The 26,160-nt window shown below is 41.9% G+C and overlaps 2 protein-coding genes across 5 annotated transcripts in view; both read right to left on the reverse strand.

The window, feature by feature from the left end:
* TTLL12 (tubulin tyrosine ligase like 12) overlaps positions 1 to 2,735 on the reverse strand; it is a 30,353-nt gene extending 27,618 nt beyond the window's left edge. The window contains exon 1 of the mRNA XM_072875898.1: positions 2,552 to 2,735. Within this exon, the coding sequence (XP_072731999.1) occupies positions 2,552 to 2,671 (120 nt within the window). The 5' untranslated portion in view covers positions 2,672 to 2,735. The remainder of the gene's footprint in view (positions 1 to 2,551) is intronic.
* Positions 2,736 to 9,920: 7,185 nt separating this feature from the next.
* Positions 9,921 to 26,160, reverse strand: part of SCUBE1 (signal peptide, CUB domain and EGF like domain containing 1) — a 221,058-nt gene continuing 204,818 nt past the window's right edge. For all 4 annotated transcript variants that reach the window (XM_072875936.1, XM_072875926.1, XM_072875918.1 and 1 more), the window contains 6 exons: positions 24,424 to 24,591; positions 23,365 to 23,526; positions 21,689 to 21,886; positions 19,052 to 19,204; positions 17,923 to 18,002; positions 9,921 to 16,781 (listed from right to left, as the gene is read on the reverse strand). In XM_072875936.1, the coding sequence (XP_072732037.1) occupies positions 16,629 to 16,781; positions 17,923 to 18,002; positions 19,052 to 19,204; positions 21,689 to 21,886; positions 23,365 to 23,526; positions 24,424 to 24,591 (914 nt within the window). In that variant the 3' untranslated portion in view covers positions 9,921 to 16,628. The remainder of the gene's footprint in view (positions 16,782 to 17,922; positions 18,003 to 19,051; positions 19,205 to 21,688; positions 21,887 to 23,364; positions 23,527 to 24,423; positions 24,592 to 26,160) is intronic.

Here is a 26,160-nt window from a genome sequence, read left to right on the forward strand (position 1 = left end):
TTCATGGTAATTTTCCCTGTACACCCCAGTCTTCTCCATATCCTTTTGCCCTTCTTCTGGATAAAACCCAGAAGTTGCAACAGTAGAGACAAGCACCATCAGCAGCCTAATTTATCTTCCTAAGCACAATGAAATCATTAAATCTCTCTCTCCACTCACACTGGAACACAGTACAAAAGAACATGCTCAGCCACCACTGCAAGCAAAATGAAACAGAAGCAGCAGCCTGCCACCTTAGGGCATAAGCTTTCTTCATCCTGCCTTTCTCCATCCCAGTCTCTATAAAAGGATCAGGACTATGGGTCTCCTCACTCTATTCTCATACATTCTAAATTTCATTGCTCCCCGCCCCCCAAGTTGGTAACATGCAAGGACTTCAGCCACAGGACACAAATCTTAAGCCTGCGTTATGTCACAGCACAACTCCAAAGTCTGCCAGCTACCTCCAGCTTCATAATACTGGCATATAGCAATGCAACAGCTTGCCACTTCGGACTTCCTTACCAGCTTTATACTGCCTTCTATTTCATCCTGTTCCAGTACATCCCTTCTCATACCTTCCTATTTAAGCAGAGCAGTAGGTATTCCCTGCTCCAAGTCACTTGCACGTATGCCTGTTGAGAAAGGTTTAATAAAACAGGAAGTCTGTGACTGGGCATAGGCTTGAGTTAATGTAGATTTATTTTCTCTGTAATACATATATATTCCTGTTATTAGCAGTATCAGACACACAACAGTCAGAAAGCAGCAGGAGCATATTCAGACCCTTCCTGACTGTATGTGCTATAAACACTCAGATTATATAATGACTTGCTATGCTTCCCTCCTGTCCCAACTTTAAAGTTGGGATGGGGAAAAGAAGCGTTCAAGTAATTAGAATTTAGTTTACTTGTACACGCATGTTAAACTACAGTCCCCCCTCCTTCCCCACTGTCCTATACTTCCTGTTTAAACTTCTCATCCCGTCTCGCTTGTTTCTCCACTGCTCATCATGTCCTCCTGCACCCCACCGCTAGTTCCCTTTTCTCTCCGTACCCTGAGGTTCCCATCAGATCTCTTTCTCTCCCAGGACTAAAAGTTCACCCCATTCTTATTTCCTGCTCCAGGTAGACTCCTCCAAACTCCCTGGAGCACTCTCTAGTCTCCAGACAACTAGTTTCGGGTTGTATCTCTTCCCTGCCTCAGTTCCTTGTTCCTTTACTCCAACAAATCCCAGACAGCTTTCCTCACCACTAAGGCTGGCTATATATGTGCAAGACAAAAACAAATTTCTAAATTCAACTTGTGTCTTTACAAGCTCTTTGTCCAAAATGACTCCTTTTCTCGACTTTGTTTCTCTTCCCTTTCTCATCACAAAGCTCCAGGGACCAAGCAGATGGTTGCTAAAAACACAGGTGAAAAGGGATTCTCCATCCTGGAGCGTGCCTGTGCCCCCACACTCCCTTTAGTTCAGCGCCAGGTCCAGAGACTCCTGGTGTCAGCTTCAGCTGAAACATACCCAGCCCCTGCAAAGGGATGGTCTGTATGCTGCCTGGGCAGGGCTACAACAGGGGAACTCAAAAAGGCTCACAAAAGGCAATGTCTCCCAATTTATGTCACTGCATCTATGAGTGGTGACTTTACAAAGGCTTACAACTTGCCCAAAATTTGGCCTGATAAAAAGTCACACAGCACCACCACTCTGAGATGCTCTACAAAGCAGTCCTTGCATTGTTATTGTTTTAACCATTGCCAGAACGTTCTTCTACCACCATCCTCATTCTCTGTGAGAGCTGAACGGCTTTCACTCAGATCAGGAATAAATGAACAAACCAACCAGCCAAAAACACTCCAGAAAACAGCCTGAGACAGGCAACTCACGCATACGGAAGACAAGCTCACTGAGTTAGCTCTGCACAGTAATACATGACTGAGAACACGGTAGACCAGCACGGAAGTGAGAAGAGCCAAGGAAAAAAAAAGATCCGATAAAAGCCAACCCAAACCATAATACATTAACATATGACAACGTCCTGACTTTATTACTACCACTGTTGCTTTTCTAAATTCCTCTTTGGCAAAAAGGTTTGAAGGCTTTAGGACATACTCATCACCTCTCTCCAGTATTGGATGTCCAGTTACCAGGATTCCCCAAATGCTTTCAAGCTTTACGCTGACAACAATAAGACGAAATCAGATATGCACAATGCACCTAATCTCTTTTACAGTCCCAAGCTGCAGCTTCAGTAACACAACCGGCACGAAGCTTCCCCTGCAGAGCAACCTCTTGGCTCTCTTCTTTACCCCGGCTGGAAAAGGGGGACCTGCTCCCTACCACGGCTCGCGTGAGGGAAGCCGGCCCCCAACGCTCCCCTCACTATCGCGGGGGGAAGGGTGCTTAATACCCAGCTGGGGAAGGGAGGAGAGGGGACCCCACACCTCACCACTGTCTCCTCACTGAGGGTAGCCCCTTCGGCGAGAAACACCGCGCAGGGCCGGGGGTGCCGGTGCTTCCCGCCGAAGGGGCTTCCCTCAGCGCCGCTCCCCCCGGCAACGGCCCACGGCCACACACCTCTCCACGCAGCTTGCGGCACAGGCTCTCCCAGTAGCGCGCCGGGACCCTCGACGCGCGGAGCGCGGCCCCGTGCAGGGCCACGAAGGCCGGCAGATCCTCCTCGCCATCTCCCGACATGGCCGGACACCGCCACTACCCGCCGCCGCTGCCCGCCCCGCCGCCAACCGGAGCATGCCGGGTGGGGGCGGCCCCTCAGAGGGAGGTAGCTGCGCGCGCGTGGCGGGGCGTTGCCGGGGGCGGGGCTTGGCCGCGCGGAGGGGCGGTTGCAGCCGTTGGGTGCGGCCGTTGGGCGGTGTCTCGCCTTAGGAGGGGAACGGCCGCTTCCCAGTCGCCCTTGAGGAAAGGAGGTCTGCGGGGGCTTTAGGCTGCTGTGTAGGTGTGGGTTCTGCTTGTGCTTTGTTCTTCTCCTGTCCTTAACCTGTAATAAAATCACAGCATTCGTGGCGCGGTGCTGGTCACAAGATTTTTGAGTTTCCCAGTGTGTTGCGATGAAGGGGCTTTTCGGGAAGGCCCCAGCCATAGCCTCTGAAGTGGGTTACAGGTGGGGTGAGAGGCATGAGAGGGGCCAACTGCCAGCCACAGCTGCGGGAAATGCTCTTTTTGAGTTGTGTGTGCAGAGGAAAAACTGGCACCATGTGCGGTGCCAAACAATCATTTGTTAAATTAATGCTTTTTTTTTTTCAAGCTGTGACAAGTAAATTTTAATGCTAGGCCTGTTTTCAATATCTGTCAGTGTAAAAGGGAGGTGTGTTCTTTGCAAGCACCTGTAGGAGGGAGGTGGCTTCCCAGTATTTTTCTTGTTTAGAAAACATTCCTAAGAAAATCCATTCCTTCTCAGATTTTGTAGGGAATAGCCTAAACCAGTTTAAGCTGTGGCTCTCCTGACATTACTGGTAGCTTTGGTCTCAACTCAGGTATGGTTATAAAGCTACAAGAGCGAAGCAAGACGTCTAACACGGTTATAAAGCTACAAGAGCGAAGCAAGAAGTCTAACACTGGTGGCTGCTCAGAGCACAGGCTGGGGCTTTGCTGTGCCTGCTGTTGTGGCTAGCCAAGAGCTGCTGCTGGGAGCGCCTACATTGCTCCCTCTGCGGATTGGCTGCTCCAGGGACTGGAAACTGCTTTTCCTGCCAGCCTATCCTCAAATCAAGCCAGGATCTGACTTCTGCGCTGCTCCTGCTGGCAGCATGGCACTGCGCTGGGAGGGGTGTCCTACAGCCCTGGAAATAAAAGGCAGGGTCTAGAAATAGGAATTTAGGGTCAGTAGCTGGTCAAGAAAGCCTCAAATTCAAGGAGTGCAGTCAGTGGAGAATGTACATGAATGCCATGTCGAAGAAATACCTCTTTGCTCACTGCCCTGTCTCGTGTTGCTGGACTGGCACCAGTCCTATATAACTACCTAGAGCAGGAATCCCTCTCTCCGCATAACCACAGAGTTACCAGGTGGAGGGTCTGTAGATTAAAGGGCTGCAATAGCTTGGCCAGGCACAGAGAGAGCAGAAAGGGATTAAAAACGGTGCCTACGTGCTGTAACTATACATCACGGTTCTGCAGTTGAGGGTCTAGCACAATCCTCAGGTTGGATATCTGAATAGTAAATGCAGGCAAATCTTCCTCTTTGCCTGAGGCTGTGTCTGCCTCACCACGTGCTGTGTTCCCACACTTCCCCAGCATAAAGGCTTTACTAGGATATCGCTGAGGAGACCTACCTGATTAAATAGCAGAAGATCAAAATATAGTTGTATTTCAAGTGTTGCTTGACTGGGTTCCCGCCGTGCTACTCTGAGTTTGAGGATGTTTTTGCTAATATTGTGGTCTGGAAAAAGAGGATGGCTGTGGTGGTGATCTTGCACTAGTGGAGACTAGATCACTTACCAGTCCTCATGGGGATCCTGCTTATGGAAGAGGTTCCTAGTGCCACCCTTCCCTCATTTCTGTCTTTGCCATAGACTCAATACCTGATGGCGTATTATATGTGCACACAACATCATACAGTTCTACACAGTCTATGTCGAGTATATCAAGTTACGCGACTTGTTTTTTTGCATAGATTTTGCTTACTACACCAAATGTTGTCTCAAGTTGGGAGTGTTTACTGCTGCTAATTTGAACTGGTTGGATGTTTACTTCTTTTTTTGCCAGATGACTTTATGAGAAAGTTCCCAGAAAATATATAATAATAATTTTATAGTTAAGTCAAACTTTTTAATTACCTATTAAAAAAAGTAAATCTTTTTTCCCTAGACAGACCAAGTAAGAAAAGTGGGATCTATTTTCATTTCTTTGTGCAGTAGAGCCGCACTGATCATGCCCTGTCCAGAGGCAAGAGGAACGTGATCCTGCTCCAACATGAGATTTACATAATTCGTGTTCTCGCCAAGTGCAGGCAGGTGCGCTCTCAGTGCTTGTTTGCACTACTTCCACCTCACTTTGGGTAGGAGTTCTGGCCGCTGGCCAGCTGTCTGTGGTTCCAGGCTGTTTGGGAGAGTTTGCAGGTCTGGGGGCAGGCTACACTGCTGCTGATAAACTCCGAGGGGTAATAAAACGCAGTGGGAATCACTGGGGTGAAGAGTAGCTAAGACCCTGAGACACAGAAGCAACTGTAAGTGGGCTGTTCCCTGGCTTTGTCCAACAGTTACCTAATGTGGTCTTACTCAACTGCTGTCCTTGGCAGCCTACCCCACTTTTGTGCCGGTTTTCCACAACAGGAGTAATTCCTGGAGCAGGGAGCGGAGTCCCGCATTCACCACTCTCCCATCACCGCTTCAGCCGCCAGGCTGCACAGTGAGGCTGTCGGGAGCAGTTGTTCCTACTCCGAGGCGTAGATAACCTGTGATGCCAGAGCCGTAGCCCAGAGACACCACTGTCAGCCTCTCATTATGAAAGCAGGTGTTTGTGGATAATCCTTGTAAAGAAAAAGTTACCACAGAGTATTATTCTGATTGTTTTCTTAGGAAGAGTGAGTAATTTACAGTGCCTGAACAATGCAGTCCTTATTCAGGCAAAGTGCTCGTTAAAAGTAATGTGTTACTTTACATAGGTATTTGCAGAGAATGCAAAAAATTCTCAGCAAGGCTGAGCTTACTAGCACTGCCCCAGTCTAAACGAAGAGGTTTTAGCCTTCTGGCACTATCTGTAGGGGGCCAACCCATGCAGCCGTTGTGCCTCTCTGTCACAGCGGTCCTGATGACTTACCCACCACTACCTCATTTAGTTCCTGCCCTGCAGCAGCCTGTAGCAGGAATGTATAATGAGTTAGCATACGTGAAGCAGCATTTGCCCCCAACAAATACAACTCGCGTTTTACAAAGTTTTGTGAGTCTGGCAGTTTCTGGGTTTATTCCAAATGTTTATGGCTCTCTGATCCTGGTAGGTCTGATGTGCATTCGTTTCCTGTTTCACATTAGAACTTTCCTCTTCGGCAGCATGTCATGGAAGAGGGGTAGGGATATAAGGGACAGAAGAGACCCTTAACATAATTATAAAAAGGAGATGAGGGGACATATTTCTGGTGCATTTTACAACAAGTGCTGTAATATGTTATCAAAGAAACCATTTGCTTTCAAATAAACAACTTTCTCAACAGTAAAACTAGAACTTCTAAGCATGGAAAGCTGAGATGAGAGGAACATCATTTGCTGTAAATGCTTTATCATAGCTGTATCTGTGAGCCTAAAACCTCATAGATGCTGTTATAAGAATGCAAAATGTATCCTCCTGCATCAAACCAGCAGTGATTGTGTGTAGCTTTTGCTTACCTGCTTTCCTGGACAGGTGTATTTTGGACAGGGAAGTATCCTGGACAGGTGTATCCTGGACAGGGAAGGTACTGCATCCCTCTGCAAGAATCCCCAAAGCAGCATTGACTGTGTTTTGCACTCACCTGGCAAGAAACCTGTGCAGAGGCAGTGACAGCAACCAGCTGTGAGGCTGTGAGCATGACTCTGTGATGAGGCTCAGACAGCTGTGGGGTCATCAGCTCAGAGCTTCGAACTGCAGTGATGTCCAGGCATGTGGCTGCACACAAATGCTCCATGTACAGCTGTAGAACAGACTTCCACACATGCCATGGCTAGCAGCTGAACCACTGACAGGAGGAGGAGAGAAAAATAAAGCACCGAATTTAGTTAGATTTGCAACACCCACCTGTCAGCTGGTGTCCACCAAGGGCCTTATACAAAGCCTCTTTCCTATACCCTGACTACCACATGGCAGTGGGGCTGCACTGTCCTGTTGTGTGGCTGCATGGGCACCCGAGTGAGGACGGAAGCCGTGTTGTGGTCTTGGGGTGGGTGTCCATGTAAGCGTGGAGTTTTGAAAAAGCCCTGGAGAAAAAGAGGGCAGCTTGCAGGCGGATGAATGATCTTAGCAGGTGGGGCCCAGTCCCTGGCCTAAAGGTCTGACAAGAGATCAGTGTCTTAAGGATAATAAGCTAAACAAATTGTCTGGCACAAACAATACTTTTACTCATTGTATCCCCCAAGAAGCATATTTACTGCATTTACACTGACAAGTGCAGGTGTTTTAACTTCAAAGACGCTCTCACTGCTCAAGCAGTACTGGGGTGGAGGGAGGCTGCCCTCATACCGGGGGCGCAATATGAAAAGCCAGCTTGCCAGGCAGCTCCAAGGATCTTCACCTCCTGTCACGTCCACCTAGGCAATCCAACGTGCTGCCCTTAGTCCCAAGGCATCCTGCTGCACCTCCGCAGCCGTGCTGAGGTTTGTCACAAGCTGCTTGGGTGCCTTCAGAAAGGCAGATCCCTGTTCCTCCTTTTCCTGTGTCTTTAGGCATACATAGCATGTCGTCTAATATATTACTTTTATAAAAGTATGACCGTTACTTAGGAATGCTGTTGTACACACAATGCAAGTGAGCTGGAGGTAATGTTATTCTGCATGTTATTCTATGTGTTGAGAAGTGCTGTTGCAGTGTAGCGTATCTCACACCGTGCATCGGGAGGCACAAAGCAGAGGTGACAATTGGTATGTGTGTCACCTTTGTGCTGGAGTGGCTCAGGATGGTGACGGGCCAGGTGCCCAGCACCCACCTCCTCGGGCAGTGCTGGGGCTCTCCAGAGCTAGTCAGTGAGGGATCTCCTCAAATGATCATAAAAAAGCCGTGCCTGGCAATAGTGCTGACTCCTAAATAAATACCACATTGGATAAAATGCAGAGATGCGCACTTACTGTACTTCTCTTGATTTATGTTTTAAACATAGAAACATTTTGTAGCAAAACTAGTCTGTGGCTACCTAGAGCAAGCGCATCTACGTTTCTGTTGCCTGCCTAGCAACATGATAGAAGGGAATTTGTTGGGGCACTAGGCAGCAACAGCAGCAGCAAGATGCCCACAGGGGCAGGAGAAAGCAGACTGCAGCCGTGTTAGCTTCATGTGCTATAGGAGTTCAAGCACGGCTACATAAAACAGAGGGAGAAAGAAAATGCACCTGGGGCAGGGCAATGTCTCCTAAAAATGCTCTGGGAATTATGCCTGGTTTGCAACTCTCATAAAGATTTGGAGAAGTGTTGCCAGCGGTTCACAGCTGACCACACATTTAGATGTTGCTTGTAAGAGACAAAAATAGCCATTTGTTATGATTGTACAGGACAGACCCTGCTGTGACACCAGGAGCCAGTCAATGTTGAGGGCTGAATAAAGAGAAGAATATGCCCAGTCTGCCTTCGCTTACCTGCTGGGCCGTGCCGGAGTGCTGTTCATCAGGCCATTGTGTTTTGTGAGCTTGTTGGGAAGTCATGGAAGCCCCTCCATGACTCTCACCAGGCAGTGCCTATTTCAGTAAATTAGAATCTTGTGCTCAAACGCGCATTGTCGTGACTGCTGAACTTTCAGTGGCTTTTGCCCTTGTACGCAGATACTTCATTACCAGTAATTAATTTGACTTTCAATGAGCTTTAGGAACTTTTGAGTTCCGCTTTTCTCTGTCTTTGATAGGAGCTGACTTTTCCTATTAGTCCTTTAAAGCTCTGAAGCTATAAAGACAGCTGAGCGCCGTCTCACATGGCACCATCTGTAGTCTGATAAAAGTGATGCTGTATCTGCTTGGACTGTAATGCGGAGAACTGCCCCTGTTACCTAAGCGTGTCGCTACTAGCTGAAAATGGCAGTAACTGATTTTTTGCAGCCACTCAGAATGTAGCTGTCTCTCTCTCTTTATGCCTTTCCAACCTGTCAGCGACACCAATAGTCACCAGTCATACTGATAGCATTTATATCATTTACAACACCTATAGAATCAGCGGAGTGTACTGTCATATGATAAATGCTTTCTCTTAACAAGATAAACTGCTTACATGAGAGTATCAGCAGAATACCACACACCGTGCTGGTACGTATATGAAGTCTCCTGCCTGTTCTACAGTAGGTGGCTGCGGTAGCGTTAACAATGCTCCGCAGGCTGTGCTCATCTCCTAACAAGCACTGCTGAGCGGCAAACCTGTTACCAGGTTTGAATGAATGAATAACATCCATGCTTTTTGTCTGGTCTAGCAGGCTGTGTACCCTTAATGGCAGCTTGCACTTCTTCTTAAACTGCAAAAGATGATTTAAATCAGATCTGAGCTATTGATGTGATGTCACTACATAGAGTCTATTTTCTGTCAGTTTGTCATCATCCATTTTCATCATTACCAGCATCAGGAGTTTCGCTTGGGCCACTGATTGTACAAATGCTACTTGCTTTGTAATCTTGGACTGCAAAAGTGTAACTATCATCATAAAATTCAGCAGCAAGGAGGGCCTGGGCAAACATACTCTTCCTACAGCAGGGCTAGAGGGGGAAAGGACACTTTTGATCTCTCTTTAAATCATCATTTTGGGTGCAAGTGTAGTTTCCTCTCAAGCTAGTCCTCAGTGGGACAAGAAGCAGGTGAGTTTGGAAGTCACCAGTCTTCTTGGCAGCTTGTGGTGGGAATAGCCCATCAGGCCACCAGTGGCAAACAGCTTCCTTCCTCTTTCTTTCTTTGGGGCAGTTTCTCAACAGAGGGAAAGGGCACCTGCATGAGATATGCACAGTAACGTCGGAGTTCTTTAAAGGAATGGTTAAAGGTCCTGGAGGGATGTTGGTGATGTGGTGCTTTGCTGTAGGCAGGACTTCTTCTTGCTCTGAAAAACTCTCCTTGAAGTCTGTTTGGAAGGAACTTAACTCAGTGTCCCAGCACTCACAAACTCCAGTTGTTTGATGAGAAGGAAAAAGCTCTCTGTTGCCTAAAGATGAAAATTAGACTGAAATATGTAAATGCTATCAAAAAAGAGAAGTTCTCTTCTGATTCCTGTCTACATTACACTGGTGCATGGAGTCTTTTCCTTATACACAAATAAATGGCAGGCAGGGGTATCCATTCCATTTTACGTTTATTATGAAAGTGATCTTAACAAAAGTTTTATTACATGCTTCATTTTGAGCTTTGACATAGAAATCAAAGCTATTAATATACAGAGGCAAAAGGAAATGTATTTTCTTATAAGGTACATTTACAACAACATTTTCTACTACAAATCTGACAGTATTGTTAAAATATTGGTAAAGCTTAGACCACTGTATTTTATTTTCTAAGTATCAAATTTTGTACAGTTATTCACTATCTTTGCTCTAAACTATCATGGTACATTTCATATGGAAATAGCTGTTTGTACATAATTTACATTGGTAATAAAGCTTAGAAGTCCCAGCAGCATCTACAAGGGTTTAGTTCAAAATGTCACTCTTGCCCAGTGATTTACACAGAGCAAATTGGTGCAGAAACCAATATTACACCCCAGGTATTTTCCCCCGAAATCTAGTCTACCAGAAATTCCTGCTTAACAGATGATGGACGTGATCACAGTGAACTTTATGCAGGTGAAAATACCACTGACCTCAGTGGCACTTTTGCCTAAAAAAGGCTCTATGATCCGATCCAATACGAGGTTGTATCACTTCCACTGCTACCTAGGAGCACAGAGATACCATACCTTTCCTGACTTTATACTATAGTTGGGTGTAATCTTTTGAATTCCCTTTTATTTCTGAGTTTTGTGTTGTTTCTTATCCTAACAACGGAAGAAGAACTAGCACTAACTTTAAAATACATCTTCTTTATATGTTATGAAAACGGTAAGCACTTCAGAATGACACTTGAGGGTCAATTCTATGAAAGTTAGCAGGTTAAACTGCCCCAGAAAACTCCTCCTATGATGCCAGTGAGGCTGCAGAAATAACGGGAGCAGTAATCTGGAAGGATGAATCTGACTACTGACCACACGCACCCCAGTCTCCTAAAGTACCTTTTTAATCATCGTGTTGAGTATCTGCTGCTGTCAATGCAAATTATCGGCCTTTCTAAGGTATAGAAAACAATATTTACAAAATAATTTTAATTAAAAAAGTAACAAAAACAAACTCTAAAAAAGATATTTCACAATCATTAAAATAAAGTTTAATTAAGCAAAGCCACTTCTTTTTCTAGATATTGAGAAATTCAGCTAAAATTGAATTGCAATTGTTTGTATATCTTTAAACTTGTTATCTCCGCTTTCTGAATACAGATGGTTTAAATTATTACATCTAAAGGTACTTCTGTACATTTTACTCTTGTATATTACATATTAATTTTATAGATTAAAAGCTTAGTGATGAAACAGAATAAATAAATGAAATAACAAACTGGACTCGTATATATGCAGATACTTAGATAACAGTTTTTTGACATTAAGAGTTTATTTCCCAGTCTGTTTCTATTCAGATGAAAAATGTTACGATAAAACATGAGACTTCTCTCTGAACCCAAGTCCCACACTGAGGAATAAGTTCATATTACCACACAGAAATTTCCCTTCTTCCATAAATTCTCATGGGAGACAAAAGTATTTTTTTTTTCCCCAAGTGCTTACAACAGTCTCTCATCCTAGAAAACTATTTCATTAAAGTCTCAAAGCATTGAGAGTCTACAGAACTTCTCCAGTTACTACCATTGCTGTCAATCAGTGGTTTTAAACTATGAAAAAAATGCAACTACTTGAACTCATGACACAGGTACAAGTAACTGCGTGTGTTGCTCATTCTCATCATCGGAAAAGGGAAAATCGAGACCCCTGCGGTAGCTGAGAAATTTGCCACTGGCTTCAGTTGTTGAAGATTTCACTCCAGCTTCTTTTTTAAGAGCACTCAAAGGTGTTTAAAGTCCAGACATGGGAACTGTCACAGAGCAGTTAGGTTTTGCTGGCAAAGACCCATCAGCAGTTCCTGTGTAAGAATCAAACTGCTACTTTTCCTCCTGATGTTTGTAACTTGTTATCCGCAAGATTAAAACTGGGTTGTTTATAGATAAGAGTGGCCTGAGAAATTTGAATCTGTTGGGCACGCTTACAAAGGGGCGTGAGGTGGGGGCTGACTTTCCTCTTTGAATGTTTAATGCATGTAAGCATGTCTCTTGTTCATGTGGCATCACCCTTGCCTTCTGCTTACAGGCAGAGGAGTACAGGTGAGCTGTGCTCTTTCAAAACCAGCTGACAACTCAGAACGCGGACTCTCTGAAAACTCTGCGACCAAGCCTGTATTTATTTAAGCTAGTCTAAAACTAAACTAAAACTAAACTAAACCTAGCTTACTAGGTAAGCTAGTTTTAAGTAAGCTTACTTACTTTTAAGTAAGCTTACCCTAGTATCAAGCTGATGTGTAGAAAAGATCAATCTAAATCTTTAGTAGTTATAACACACTGTGATTTAACTTTATTCTATGGGGGAGGCACAAAGAGGAAATAAATTTATTTTCAAAAGTTGGTCTTTAGGTAGAAACCTAATGCTTGATGGAGGAAGGAAGGCAGGGCAAGAAAATGGGCTGAAAGAAGACTTCAGCAGCTTTAAATCCAGTTTCGGTGAGCTAAATCTTCAGGCAGAATAAATCTTGCTATTGCAGGCAAGATGCAGGTGGCAATCTATTGATACCAAATCCTGATGCTTCCTGTACTCAAGCAACACACAGAGGCACCTTGCCCTCAGTGATCACTAACGAGTGCTTTCACGCGCTTTCACACACAACTTAGGGCTTGATTAGCAACTTCTGATTGTTGCAGGTACGCAGGTGGTGATTTGGTGGCACATGAGAATGTTTAGGGATGATTCACCATGACCTCACTAAAGATAAGTGCAGTACTTAAAGCAGGAGGAGAGGCTTAAAATGGAAAGTGCTACAGGTGCAGCTTTTAAGCATAGAGGCATTTGCAAATTGAAAATATAAAGCTCAGTTTGTGATGTGAAATTGGGCAATCATAAATGGACACTTCTTCAGCCTTCCTGTTCCAACACATAAACATGTTGTTGCACCTATCCTGCATACAACATGTAATTCTATAAGAACAGATACAGGGCTGTATTTATTGAATATGTTTAAATGCAATATTTCATGTTTAGGCTAAAAGCCCAAATTTTATATTCTGTGATGTATTGATTCATTTCACGAAGCTGGTTTTCTTAAAGGCGGACATATTGTATGGTTGTATGGTTCTTGTATGGTTTTGATTCCCAAATGTATCTAGGTCTTCTCCGTAGAAGACATTCCTTGTTGTTGTACTGTTATTGTATGGTAACAATATGTTCTCTGACTTTTGACAATGAAGACATCCTACACCTACATTAACAAATGAAGAGCTGAGCTCACCTTCTATTTGGTGACCGCCAGCCAGTTTCTGTAACTATAAATCTAGTATGAAAGTCAAAGCATTTTTAACTTTTAGAGCCGATGTAAAAACTCTGTGCTTTGTACAAATCAGCTGAAATCGGTTCAGACAGGCCTATACACCACTTGTCATTACTTACTTCATTAGAAATTTGCACATCCAAGGGCATTTCTATGCAGAGCTGCAAACATTCAAACCTGACTAATTTTCTAAATGTATCACATATGAAACCCCTATATATTCAGAAGCATTTCACTGTATACCTTTGAAGGCCAAATTATTCTTTCTTTCACTGCTTTCAGCAACACAAAGTCTGCATTTGCTACAGAAGTCCCCGAGCGCCCTGTCCTGACTGTGGAGTCCATGCCCAGACACGGCTCCGGGGAATATGAGCTAACACGCACTCTCGGGTTGTCTGTCAGGACGAACTAGACAAAACCCTGGTTTTGCCTAACGTGGTTGTAAGTCAGGGCGAGCTGTACCAGAACTAAATGCAGCTAGTTCCTCCTGTATTCATTCACCTCTCACAGCTCTAGCAAGGTCCCACTAACAGTGGCCACAAGTGGGACACGTCCCTCTCGTAGTTGCTCTCTGGTGCTGGATTCCCCATGTAGCTAAGAACCTGGAAAATGTTACGGTGCTGCCAGTGGTTTCTGGACTCATAAGGCAATCACTTTCAGCCCTGTTCCAGAGAGGAAGTTTGTCCTGCTTGGCACCAGTGTCGGACAGTGGTATTACGTCCAAATGGTTGTTAAGCAAAAATTTTAGCAAGGATTTTACTAAACTCACTGCACAGCATCAGGTTCCAAAGTTCGCTTACTGATGTTTGAAATACTAAAGATTGCTGTAAAGAGTTCAGGAAATGAAGAAGTTATTTTTCTCCATATCTTTCATATCTTTTCCTTCATATCTTTCAGTAGGATGGCTGCAGTCCTGACCCATTCTAATCATTCTGAATAACCTATCAGACTTTGAAATACTGTTTGCCTGAAGTAGTTTTTTAGCTATAGACTTATACATAACTGCGTACCTAAAAGATTTTTGCTTTTTTAAGATTTAATTTTTTTCTACAAATAACTCCCGTTAAGGAAGAAAATACATATAACTTTTTTTTTCGTTCCAGGCATGCACTGAATCTAGGACTGATGAGATGTTCTCCTTCACATGTCCACCTTTAGTAACCCATAATGAATATTTAATAAAAGTAGTTTCAACATCCTTGCAAAATTTAGGTTTAACAGCCTTTAAAAAAGGACTTTTATGGAGATGTTACCTTTTGAAATGAGGGTTAATATATAAATATATATATATATATATATATTAAAGAGAAAGCTCGTCAGAGAGAGACCTAAGATCCATGAGTGAAAAAACTGAGTTGTTAGATCCTAAGTTAAAACTGTTCAGGCATAGAAAAAAAAATTATGCTCTTCAACAGAAAAGGAAAGAAGGCAAGCAAAATTACAAGATGGCCAAGTAGAAAAACTCCACAGAATACTTAAGGTGTCTCTTAGAAATGGAATAGTCAACTGCTTGTAGCCAACAGAAAACAACTTTGTAAATTTAAACATTACTTGCTCAAAGACAACAAAAAGTGTAAGAAGTTAACCACAACCACCCTTAATGTATGTCTTTGAGAGCATCCAAGGGTACACTAAACTACAGGGTGGATATGCAAAAAAAAAAAGGCAGTGAAGCAAAACTTCATGTTAGTCTTTTTCTGAAAGGGTGTTGGCATGATAGTTAATTTCTCCATGTAATAAACTTGTAGGATCAAAAGAGAAAATGATATACAAGAGGAAGGGACTTAAAAGTAAAGAGGCCGAAATACTAATAAAAATAGCTACTCTCTCATAGAAATTAGCTCCTGTGCCAGGAAACAGCAGGAAACACAGGGTTTATCATCATCTTAACCCACCAGTCCCTGTCACTCTGTGAGGAAGGCCTGACCACGAGGCTAATGCTCTCTTGCAGACGGTACAATCCCTGCGGTTGATAGGCACCGCAGTTGCAAATTCATGATAAAAGGGAGCGCTGCGTCTCTGAAGACTGCAGGGCCTGCCCTCCAACTCATCTGCAAAACTGTGTCCTGTTCACCCCCTCACCCCCTTAGAGTCTGGGCCTGTGACACAGGTATCTTCCCGGCGTTTTACAGATGGCAGATCCAACAAAATTCTCCCTAGTGAGCTCCTCTCACGTATGTTGTCCTCAGGGGTAACTCTGTTGGTCTGCATGTGAGGGGTGCCCAAGGAAGAGGCAATAGCTGACCCTTCACTGGACAGCAGTTGCTTCTTAACTGATGTTCATTTTTCCTGGAATAATGTATGTTGAAAGAGATTGTCCCAGAGTAAACCATTACCCAGTATTATAAAACTCCAAAAGGCTTCAGTTTGGCGTTAACGGAAGTGACAAGCACTTGGAGAAGTCATTTAATCATCTAAGCAAAGTTACAAATAGATATGAGTAAATAGAGTGTGTGGGAGTAAAGATTTAAGCATGAATAATATTTACAGTAACTAAAGATAACATTACTAATGTACCCACAAATAGAAGTGTATATTTATATATTTATATATTGTACTTAATTAGATGCTCTATTAACGGAAAGCAAAACAAGACTACTACCGTTGTTCATTTCTCACCTATCCTATTGTAAATGCCTTCAAAGGGACCAACTGGTGTACGGAAATCCAGAGCTAAATCTGTTTCAGTGAAGTAATTGACAGTGGCAAACCTCTGAAGAAGTTTAGAAGAGGACAGATAAAAATATTAGGACATTAGGGCACGGGACTCAGTCTTGTGTAATTCATAAAACAAAATTATACATCTGTTTGGGTTTTTTTTTTTCTTTCTTCTTTTTTTCCCTTTTGATTTCTACTTGGACAGAGGTTCCACTAAGCCACAAATGAGAAATAACAAAATTTAGATTGTTTTGTTTTCTTCTAAAGATTCAAATATAAACTTCAAGTGCAATTCAAAATCCAAGTATTATTTATACTACATACTTCTTTCTACAACAGAACTTATCTGCAGGTAGTTTAATCAGATTTGAATAGATTCTTTCATTGCTTTGACAAAAGTTATTGTTGATGAAAAATAAAAAGCTAGAAAGAATATTTTCTACATAATGTAATTTCAAATGGAAAGTGAAGATACACTAGTGCAGACACAAATTTGGATCTTCAACTAGATGCACTCAGGGATGCACAATTTTTTTGTAGTAAAAATCCCATTCAGAACATTGGCTTTTAACGATTATAAAACATTATAGGTATTCTTCAATATACAATTGAAAACAAAGACTGCAAAAAAGAGCCTTCAAATTAGCAAATGTTTCTACTGTGGAGGAAAGACAATATTTGACAGGAATGCAAATTAACCAAAAATTGAATACCACTAGACTATTTGTATGGTCGTAGAAATCTGGAAACTTTTGATCGCAGTAGCTTTATAAATGATCTTGGAAACATCTCTTTGGACTCTTGTGCTGTGTACTTGAAATAGTTTTGTGGGTGTGCCAGTACATCAAAGAGAGCTTTAATCAGTTTCTTGTCCTATGGGAGACAACATAGATAAAAACAGGTTGGATTCAGTGTCTGCACAGCTTTCAAAATTAATGAACAACAATCAGGGTTTTTTTGCAAAACTTGTTTCTGGGTAAAGCAGTGTAAGGAAACTACTCCATGTTGCTGTGGAGTTTTATACTGATGAATCTTTCTACTGTGCCAGACGTTTTTTTGCAATTAGCATTCCTGGAAGGTCCTCAACTGAGAGGGTAGCAGCTGGGTTAACCACAAACCGGCTGCAGAAGTTAGGCATTAGAATTACAAACTGCCTCTGACTGTCCTTCCCGCCTGTTTCACGCTGTTGTCCAGGGCCTGCCTTCCACGAACAAAAGAGAAGGCTGGTCTTCAGTGATGCTGAGCTCTTTAAGGACCTTCTCCTGTACCTTGGTAAAGCCTCGATTCAGAGCCTCAACTGAGTCTGTGCCTGACCGTACACACTGGAGTTGGGAACTGAGTGACCTTAAAGCTCTAGTGAGAGAATACTGGCAGGGCTGGGGCAGGGATGGCCAGGGGAGCTGGATGTTAAACAGCTCCTGTCCTTCCAAGCTGTACATTTCCATGGTTGAATTTTGCTTTCTGAACAGCCTTTTTTCAGTTTTAATTAGTTAGTTATTTTAGGTAGCAGCCCAGCAGCCTTCCTCCACAATTCTCTCCAATGTGTTGCTTGTGCCTTTGCAAAACCATTTCATGGACAGCTTACAATGCTACATTATGGTTATGTCTTGTTGAGACAGGACAGTGATTTAGGTAAATACATTTTTTAATGCACAGGAAATTCTAACTTAATGACTCATTTAAACACATGCCAGACTGAGGCTGAAGAAGGCCCTTCAAACAATAGGTTCTTCATTCTTGACTGACTAATTTTTCTAACATACAATCATGTTAGCATATGTTTCATTTAGTTCCTGATTCAGCAAAGGATGTATGCACCTGCTCAGCCCAGCTGAGCTACTGATTTTGTGCTGCTCCAAATACCAGCATAAACCTCAGAAGACAGAGAATTTAATCTGGGGTCACACTTGAGGTTTAAATATTATGACCCTATCAGGGTAATGAGAACTATCTTGGAAAAATATTTAGTAAAAGGAATTCTTGGTTAGCCTGAGATAAAGCAGAATTTTCTGACCTTTAGAATTTCTTGATGATTTTCTGATGCATATAATCGTCCATCTCGAACAATGTCTTCTATTAGTTGTTGGTAATCCTCTGCAAAATAAAGATCAGTTGAGTGACTGTGACATCCTTTGGGAGGATAATAGCCAGACATTAGCTAGACCTCCTCCTCAAGACAGAGCTGAGAAATTTCGTATCCAGTTAGTGATTCAGTGTCTCTCAAGCTGCTGTAGTCTAATCTATTAGACTAATCTAGTCTAATCACATTAAAATTCTGTACTGCTTTAGGACAGTAATTTTGAATTATCCATAAAAATACTAACTTAGCCCCAGAAAACTACTCCCTCCAGATAATAATGCTTTATTATCTGCATTCTAGAGATGAAGAAACAGGGCCAGGGATATGAAATAACTGTCAAAGGTTATACGTGAAGTCAGCAGTCAGGAACAGATCCTCGTTTTCTGCCCTGATTTTGATTCCTGAATGACCAGCTTAATACAGATTTTCTCATCATTGACAAAATTGCACTGGTGTTTGGAAAAGAGCTGGACTAACAGCTGCCAAAGGTATCACAGAAAAGTCTTTTTCTGTTAAAACAGAAATAGTCCCAAAGTCCAAAACATACAGTTTAATGCATAACTTATATGACAAGCCAGACTGGTTTAAAATGTGGATTTATGACACTGGTTACTGAAAGGATATTTCTTTTTGCATCACTGTTTTTCTCTGTTGGACTTGTAATTTTATTAATTTATAATTTTCAAAATTGTGTGGGTTACCAGCAGGACTTGATGAAGGGGCTTCCTAAAATGCACAGCAATTAATGGCATTCTCATTATGCACATGATAAATGCCAATTAAAAGGAGTCTTGTTGAATTCAGTGGGATAAGGATTAAGTTTAAAGAATTCTGTGTAACTTGCTGTCCATCCTTAAAGTAGTAGGAAAAGTAATAAAAATAAAATTAGGTATTATTTCAAAGTCTTTGCAACTGGTTTTAAAGTAATTCACTGGATTAAAAATGAGTTGCATCAAGTTTTTCCTCATTCTTCTCTCCCTGTAATCAGTGTAACAGAGATTCTAAAGGACAATTTTCTGTAATTCAGATATAACACAAAGATGGAAAACAATCCCATTCTCACCATCGTAAGTCACATAGGGGACCTGAAATCCTTTGCCACTGTTTCCTTCATTTGACTTGAACTGAATCCAGAGCTTCCTCGATCTTGAGGTAAATGCAATAGGTCTCTCGTAAGTCTGACATGTTTCATATGTAGTAATTGAAGTAGGAGAAGCTGGAAAGAAGGTTAAATAAAGAAATGTTCCTTATAAAATAACTTTTTGCACCCTTCCTGATCTAGCGGTCAGAAATGTCAAATTGATAAGACACTTCTCAGCTGACGTATTCCTGAGAGCAGAAGTTTTTTGTGATAGAAGGGATGTAGTCTTTATCTGTCTATAAGGAGAAGTAAGTTTTTCCACAAAGGTAATGGGAAGACCTCTATCCCACAGCAAGAAGCTTACGTAGACAGTGGGGTGCCAGAGACAGTTTTTGACATTTATAAAATTACTATCGATATTACTTATTTTGTGTACAACTCTAGCATTGAATTCCAGGGTTCCCATATGCTGGGCCCAGATAGGCAAGAACAAGTCAGCTGCACCCCAGGCAGATGTTGTAACCAGCTCCTTACGTGCCCAGTTAGGGGAGTTAATCTGATAGCAATAAACCACTTATCAGAATGTGTGTAGTGATTCTGATCAAAAGACCATTGCACATGAGGAGCTAGCGATCCACAGAACGGTTAACCTGGGTATGGCCAGGCCTGTGCTGCGCGTCCAGCGTGGCCTTCAGGCTCGAGTTGTGCTGCCCAAATCCCACGGCTGCAGGATAACCTCAGCCAGCTCGTTGTGACGAGAGGAACTTGCAGGCAGCTCCCACTTGGTACTGGTGATTATGCTACTGCGTGGCCTTGCCTTTATCTAAAAGTGCAGCAAGAAGTGCTCATGAGAACATTGTTTCTGTTTGACAGTAGAAATGATTGAGTTGGTTCCTTGTAAGAAAATCCTATAAAAGCTCGAATGACTGAAAGGGCAAAATCTCTTCTATGGACAGGATCTGCCCAGCATTCTGCGTGTGGATCAGAGGCTCGATTGATGCTACACCGCTTATCATTCCCACCATCTAAAGGGATGTAAGATTATCTATACTATTCTCTCCTTATAATGATAGCGTGAAAAAATAGCATTTTAAGTGATACCTTACAGAGTCTCAGTGCCTTTCTTACTGGGATCATTATGGACCAGCACCTCCCAGTGCAAAACCCCTGGTTGTAGGTTTGAAAAGAAAATGTCATTTCTCTATACTGAAACAGAGCTAATAGCTGGGAACCAGAAAGACCCCCATTTGCCCCTAACATAAGTAACAGACAGACAGTGCAGGATGTCTTCAAATCATTAGGAATGTATCATGAGGCTCCTCTAAGTTGAAATGAATTTCAAACAAAAGGAAAAAATAGCTTCTTACCTAGTTGAAAAAAACCACTCCATACCCACAGGATAATTAGGGAAAATAACAAGTGTAACCTAAAATCTGAACTTGCTAGGGCTGACTGAACTTTCACCAATGTTAGCAAAAAGAGGCCTTTTGAACTGAATGGGATTTGGATTCTTGAAGTGCAAAAAAGTGGATCTAACTGTATCTCTGGAACTGCCATCGGTTTTTCCACAGTAACATTGGCAGCTGACCATACATGATCTATAATAAATATTCATTAGATCTAGTCTTATGATGCCAAACATGCAGTGATCACAAAGCATGACTCTGAAAAACTGCCCTCATTTTCCAGCGTTGTTGTTGTTTTGGTACTGTTATTGGTACTTAAGTGGAAGTCAAACTTTTCCCTGATGTGCCTGGCTTTACTCACTGTTGGAACCACAGTTGGGGATTAGAAGGACAACTGATTTGTTTTGTTACAGTAAGTGCTTTGCTTTTAAAAACCTGATCTGGACAGATATAATTTCCTTCCATCTATAGTGAGCAGGTTTCTTCTGATATACTGAGATGTTAACGCAAGCCCTCAAGGATAAAAAGTTGTGAAAATTGTTTTAGCAAATAAAATACACTGTTTTAGCAAGTAAAATATGCTGTTTTAAGCAAAGCTCCATATAAACAATTGCCTTTCAGGTTTGGTGCTTCTTGGAGATTTAGCAACAGGTCACCAGAAGCTGGATGCCTACATAGGATTGAAGAAGGAGTACATCTCATTGGTGTCTTAACTTCAGAAGTTGTTGAATTAACTTCATAATCAAAGACACAACACAGCCCCCACTCCACATAAAATTGGGAAGACTTTGGATTTCTTGAGGGTGTCAGGTGTACCAACCTGTGTCACTGCCTAGCGTATATAACTGCAGCGTATATTTACTTGCAAAGGCTAAGTGAGAACACAATTTGTACAGATGACAGGAGAAAGGTCGCCCAATATAACTTAGCATTGTTTTGTTGACTTCTAGAGTGGCAGTGATTTATCCCACATGATAACTGGGCCAGACAGAAGCCCATTAACTGCTTTGTGATTCAGCCAAGACACTTGAATAATTAATATCACTCTGTTAATTGTTATTGGTACAGTGTTCTGTTTTCACTTGCTGTGCCAGGTCATTCAACAATCCTTTTAGAAACACCAGATAGATGAAGACAGTCGTCCCTTCAATAAGAACTTTCCACTCAGTCAGTTTGCAATAAATATTTATATAACCCATGTCTGGCAACTTACCACTTTTTCTCATTACTAAAACATCACCGCATTCATCTTCAATTGGGAGAAATATCTCAGGTACTACGATGAGTATTCTCCTCTTTGGGGGTGGATTTATATTCCAAATGCATTCAACATTAGCTGGGTAGTCTCCAGGATAGTTGGGCGATTCAATGTAGCCAGTATAATCCCCAAGTTCTCCTCCACAGTGCTGGTCTGTAGAGAAACATAGATTAGCATTTGTGTTTGCTGATTAGCTAATTTGAGGTGTTTTTCTAGATCTGTCAAGAGCAAGTCTAAACTCTTCCTTGTGGCTTTAGAAATGCATACATTCTCCAGCTGCCTCTTTGTTTAGCATGGAAAGCCTTTAAAGGAATACTTGATCTGCAGGGCTGCTCCGACTGATTTGCAAAACCTTAATCTCTGGTGTATAAACTGATTCAACGCTTCATTCCGGCTGCTTTAACATTTGATTAAGAAGCGAACACAGCTAAGTAAACATGATCCCATTGTGGAGGTACCCACACAGTGGTTACCACTGAGACCATACTGACATGCAGAAAGTATTCTAGTTTAACTTCACTTGGTTTTTAACCTGATTTAGCTGAATGAGTGTGATGATCCTAATAGCCAACCTTATCTTGATTACAGATCTGCCTTGCTTTATCTTAGATTAAACCAGTTAATAAAGAATCTCCATTGAAGGATCGGTGTTACTTTCTGAGTTTTCAAAACTCCTATTGAATTTGCCACAGAAGCCTGATTCAGTAGGTTACTTAGGCTTGATCTCTCCAGCCCTACTCACCCACATAAAACTAGATACATGTTTAAATACGTTGCTTAATGCAGGCCTCAAAAATTATGCAAGGTCAGAAGTTGGCTTGAAAACGGGGAGTATCTAAGACAGTGAAGAGACAAGGATGGTTTTATTTTATAGGAAAATCATCAAACTTCTTCAAGTTCCTTACAAATACCTAATTTACTCAAATTACATTAGAAATGATGAAGGGCTTCAAAGGCACATGGCACATAATCAGAATAAAAACTTATGATAGACTTGCACATGAATAGTTAGTTTAGATGACATTACCTAATTATTATAGAGACGTTCTCTTAAATTAGCATGGTAGAGATGAAAATAATTGCTTGCCTAAAAGAACCAGTCATTCACAAAAGATCAAATAAAATTGCCCTGGAATTCTTGGGGATATTTAAAATGGTAATTGAAGATAGGAGGCTGAGTACTGCAAAAAAGCCTATGAGAAGATTTCACTGTCATGAATGATTACCTGGCAATTGCGGTATGCATGACCACATCTCCTAGTATTTTATAAATTATTATAAAATGGCAGTTACTCTGATAGAAGATATTGTGCTCTACAGAGACATGAGGAATATGCATCACTGCAAGACAACTTAGAGGATCTGGGAAACCAAAAGCTCTGTAGTTTTAACTTGTATCTGGCACTCTGCCAAATTACATTAAAGCTAAAACAATCATATGCATCAAGTGCATATGCATCTTCCAGTTTTTTTTCTCATTGTTTTCCCAATTTTTACCATTCCCTCTGGCAGTAGGTATATGCTAACTAGGAAATACAGAATTGATGTCCAGCCTGACGGATGGGACCTTCAAGTTGCAGTTCAGATCTGAAGATATGCTTCATCTCACAACTAATACAAATCCAACTTACTTTTGCAGTGCGTAACATTAGTGGAGCCATCAAAATCTGTACTTGTGTTCCCAGGACAGGTGATGCAGTAGTTCTGACCAAACTCAGGCTGGTATGTTCCCACAGGGCATCGGATACATCTGTGTGTTGTGGAGTTGTAGTAGTGTCCAGGAGAACAATGAACTGTAAGGTATGAGGTGTATTATTTTCAGAAAGTAGCAATCTTCAGTGCAGAGAGAACTTTCCTCTACCCTGGACATACCTTGTGATCCCCGTTCTGCAATATACTTATTAGACCATAAAAGGCAAAAAAGATACTAGCTCCCTGTATTTCCCACTACAAAGGACCTTCTAACTAGAATTATGTTCCAAAGACTAGAGCTAAACCCTTATGAACTAGTAACACATGCTACATATGTGTCTCAGTGTATTTAATACAGTGGTTTCCAATGAGTTTGTAATAAATGGAAGCTGATACATATCTACCTCAACAATAAAAATGCTTTTCACAATAGCAGGAGAGAGGTTTCCATTAGCGTCTGTTTGACAGGGCCAGCATGTCATTCCGGTAACTAAACCAAAATGCATTTGGGCAGATTCCTTCTTCAGCATTTGCACTGGAAGTTGACATTATGGAACACGCAACATGTTGCACGCTTACAGTTTCTGCCTAGCCCATTAATAATCAATGCTTAACATCATATAATTTCTGTAGTGTTTAGTTTTTTTAATTTGCTAAATAAAAACATACAGGACTTGAAGGCTAAAGCATTGTCTGATGCAAGTTTATATTATTTCTTGCCATGCAGTGGGGCTGATTCACTTACCAGTTGCAGCACTGACTCTGTACCTGCCTGTGGTAACTTCCAAAGATGACCATAAAGCCTGTTCAGTCTCCGCAACCTTGGGAGATCATTCCTAGTTTACAGATTTCCTGACCATTTAATTTAATCACACACTGTGTTTCTATGTGCAGTGACTAGGTTTGTTTTAGAGCCTTTCAAAGCCCCTTGGCATTGAAGATTACAAACAAAAAGGCAAGTAGCAGGAATAGGAATTGTGGAAAGATTTTAAATTCACCTTTGGTTTCGCAGTCTTGAAAGGAAACAGCACCTTCATACTTGGTCACAAGCCCACCGCCACATGGAAAGCAGAGGGTCCTTCCTGGTTCAGGCTGGTATGTACCAAGAGGACAGACTCTACAAGGTTTAAAACCATCTGAAGAATAGTGCCCAGGAGAACACTGCCCTAGAAATTGAAAATTATCATCTATAGTAGTGAGCTGACTTTTCTGGACAAAGTATAAAACCCACTAGTAGTTAGCAATGCTTCCTTCAACTTAAACATGTGACATCAAGACAGCTGTAGATCAAATTCTAATCTTACCTGCTGATTTTATATTGTTCCTGTAACTGTTTCCTAAAAACAACACCTGTAAATACAACTAGTTTCTTAATAAGCTCTTTGCTACCTACGTATCTATTTTTTTTTTTTTTAGCAAGGGCTCTATTAAGATGTTGTTAGAATACTTTGTACTTTCACCAAGTCTTTCATCTGAGAATTTCAAAGCACTTTGTAGGAAAAAATGAAACTTTGCACCACATCTATGAAGCAAGTAATTGTTTTTTTTATATCTCCATTTTATAGATATGGAAACAGTAGATCTTGGGATTTACCAGACTGGATGGGACCAGTCCAGCACCCTGTCTATGAGAATAACTGACACCAGCAGCTTTCCAGGTTGCTGTGAAAACTAGTGCTTGTCAGAAGCTCTTCTGCCAGAAAACGGTGATTTGTGTAAAGCAAAGCACTTTGTGAATGAGTCTACTGACAGATACAAGGTAGTTTCAAAACTTGCTCTACAGGCAATTTCCAATAGGCGTTTGTTTGGTTTGGTTCTTGCTAGCTTGAGTACTTTACTCCTTGGCAATCTACCTGAGAATCAGGATGTCAAGTTTTTTCAAGATTATGGCATTAATGCATATCTTCACACCACCCCAGCCTGGGAGACCAGCACTTTGAGATGTTAGGTGTTCCCTGAAATTGCCTAATCCCAATACTTTGTAATTTATCTTCCCTGAGAACTGAACAGCAGGCAGAAACAACTGGCTTGAAAACCTGAAAGTTTTGAGAGCTCTAGGTGGGGTTGGGGCCTCTTAAGAACCCTGATACTTGCTAGAAAATGTTGGGGGCATCCAGCATCTTGGGTACTTGGCACTTTGGATGAACTAGAGCTCCCGAGCAAAGGCAAAGTTCAGGTTCTGTCCCCACAAAAGGCAAACCTTCTATGGACAGCTGGCTGGAATATGACTGTACAAGCTGGCTGTTGTGACACAGACCTCTGAGAAATATTATGATATTACTAATTTGAAGACAATTCTGCTATCATTTTTGTAGCAAAACCGATCCATCTGGTCTGGTCCAACTGGTCACTGGACTTTAACATGAAGGCAGTTAATGAAGAGTGGATTTGCGTCTGGATTTTAGTGTGAAAATTAAGTACTTGTGAAGTGTGGCTTACAGACATCCTTTTAAAGAAGCGGTGCAGTTGGGTTTTAATACTGCTAAGTACCTGATGCTTTCAGCATTAATCTGTCTCTGTCTTTACCTGTATATAAGAATGAGCTAACTTGCTCCCTTCTTGCCTTCTGTATTGAAATTGCCAACAAAATCAATCTGAGGTGACTTCCCTGAGAAATGCCCCAAATGACTAGGTTTCCTAATTGTGTTTTGGCCTTGTACCTACATGGATTGCATGTAACTTAAGTATCACAGCATCTTACTCACTTGCAGCTACAACATAAGAGTTCTATGCAA

The sequence above is a fragment of the Ciconia boyciana genome, chromosome 1, assembly GCF_034638445.1.
Source record: "Ciconia boyciana chromosome 1, ASM3463844v1, whole genome shotgun sequence".
Classification (NCBI taxonomy): domain Eukaryota; kingdom Metazoa; phylum Chordata; class Aves; order Ciconiiformes; family Ciconiidae; genus Ciconia; species Ciconia boyciana.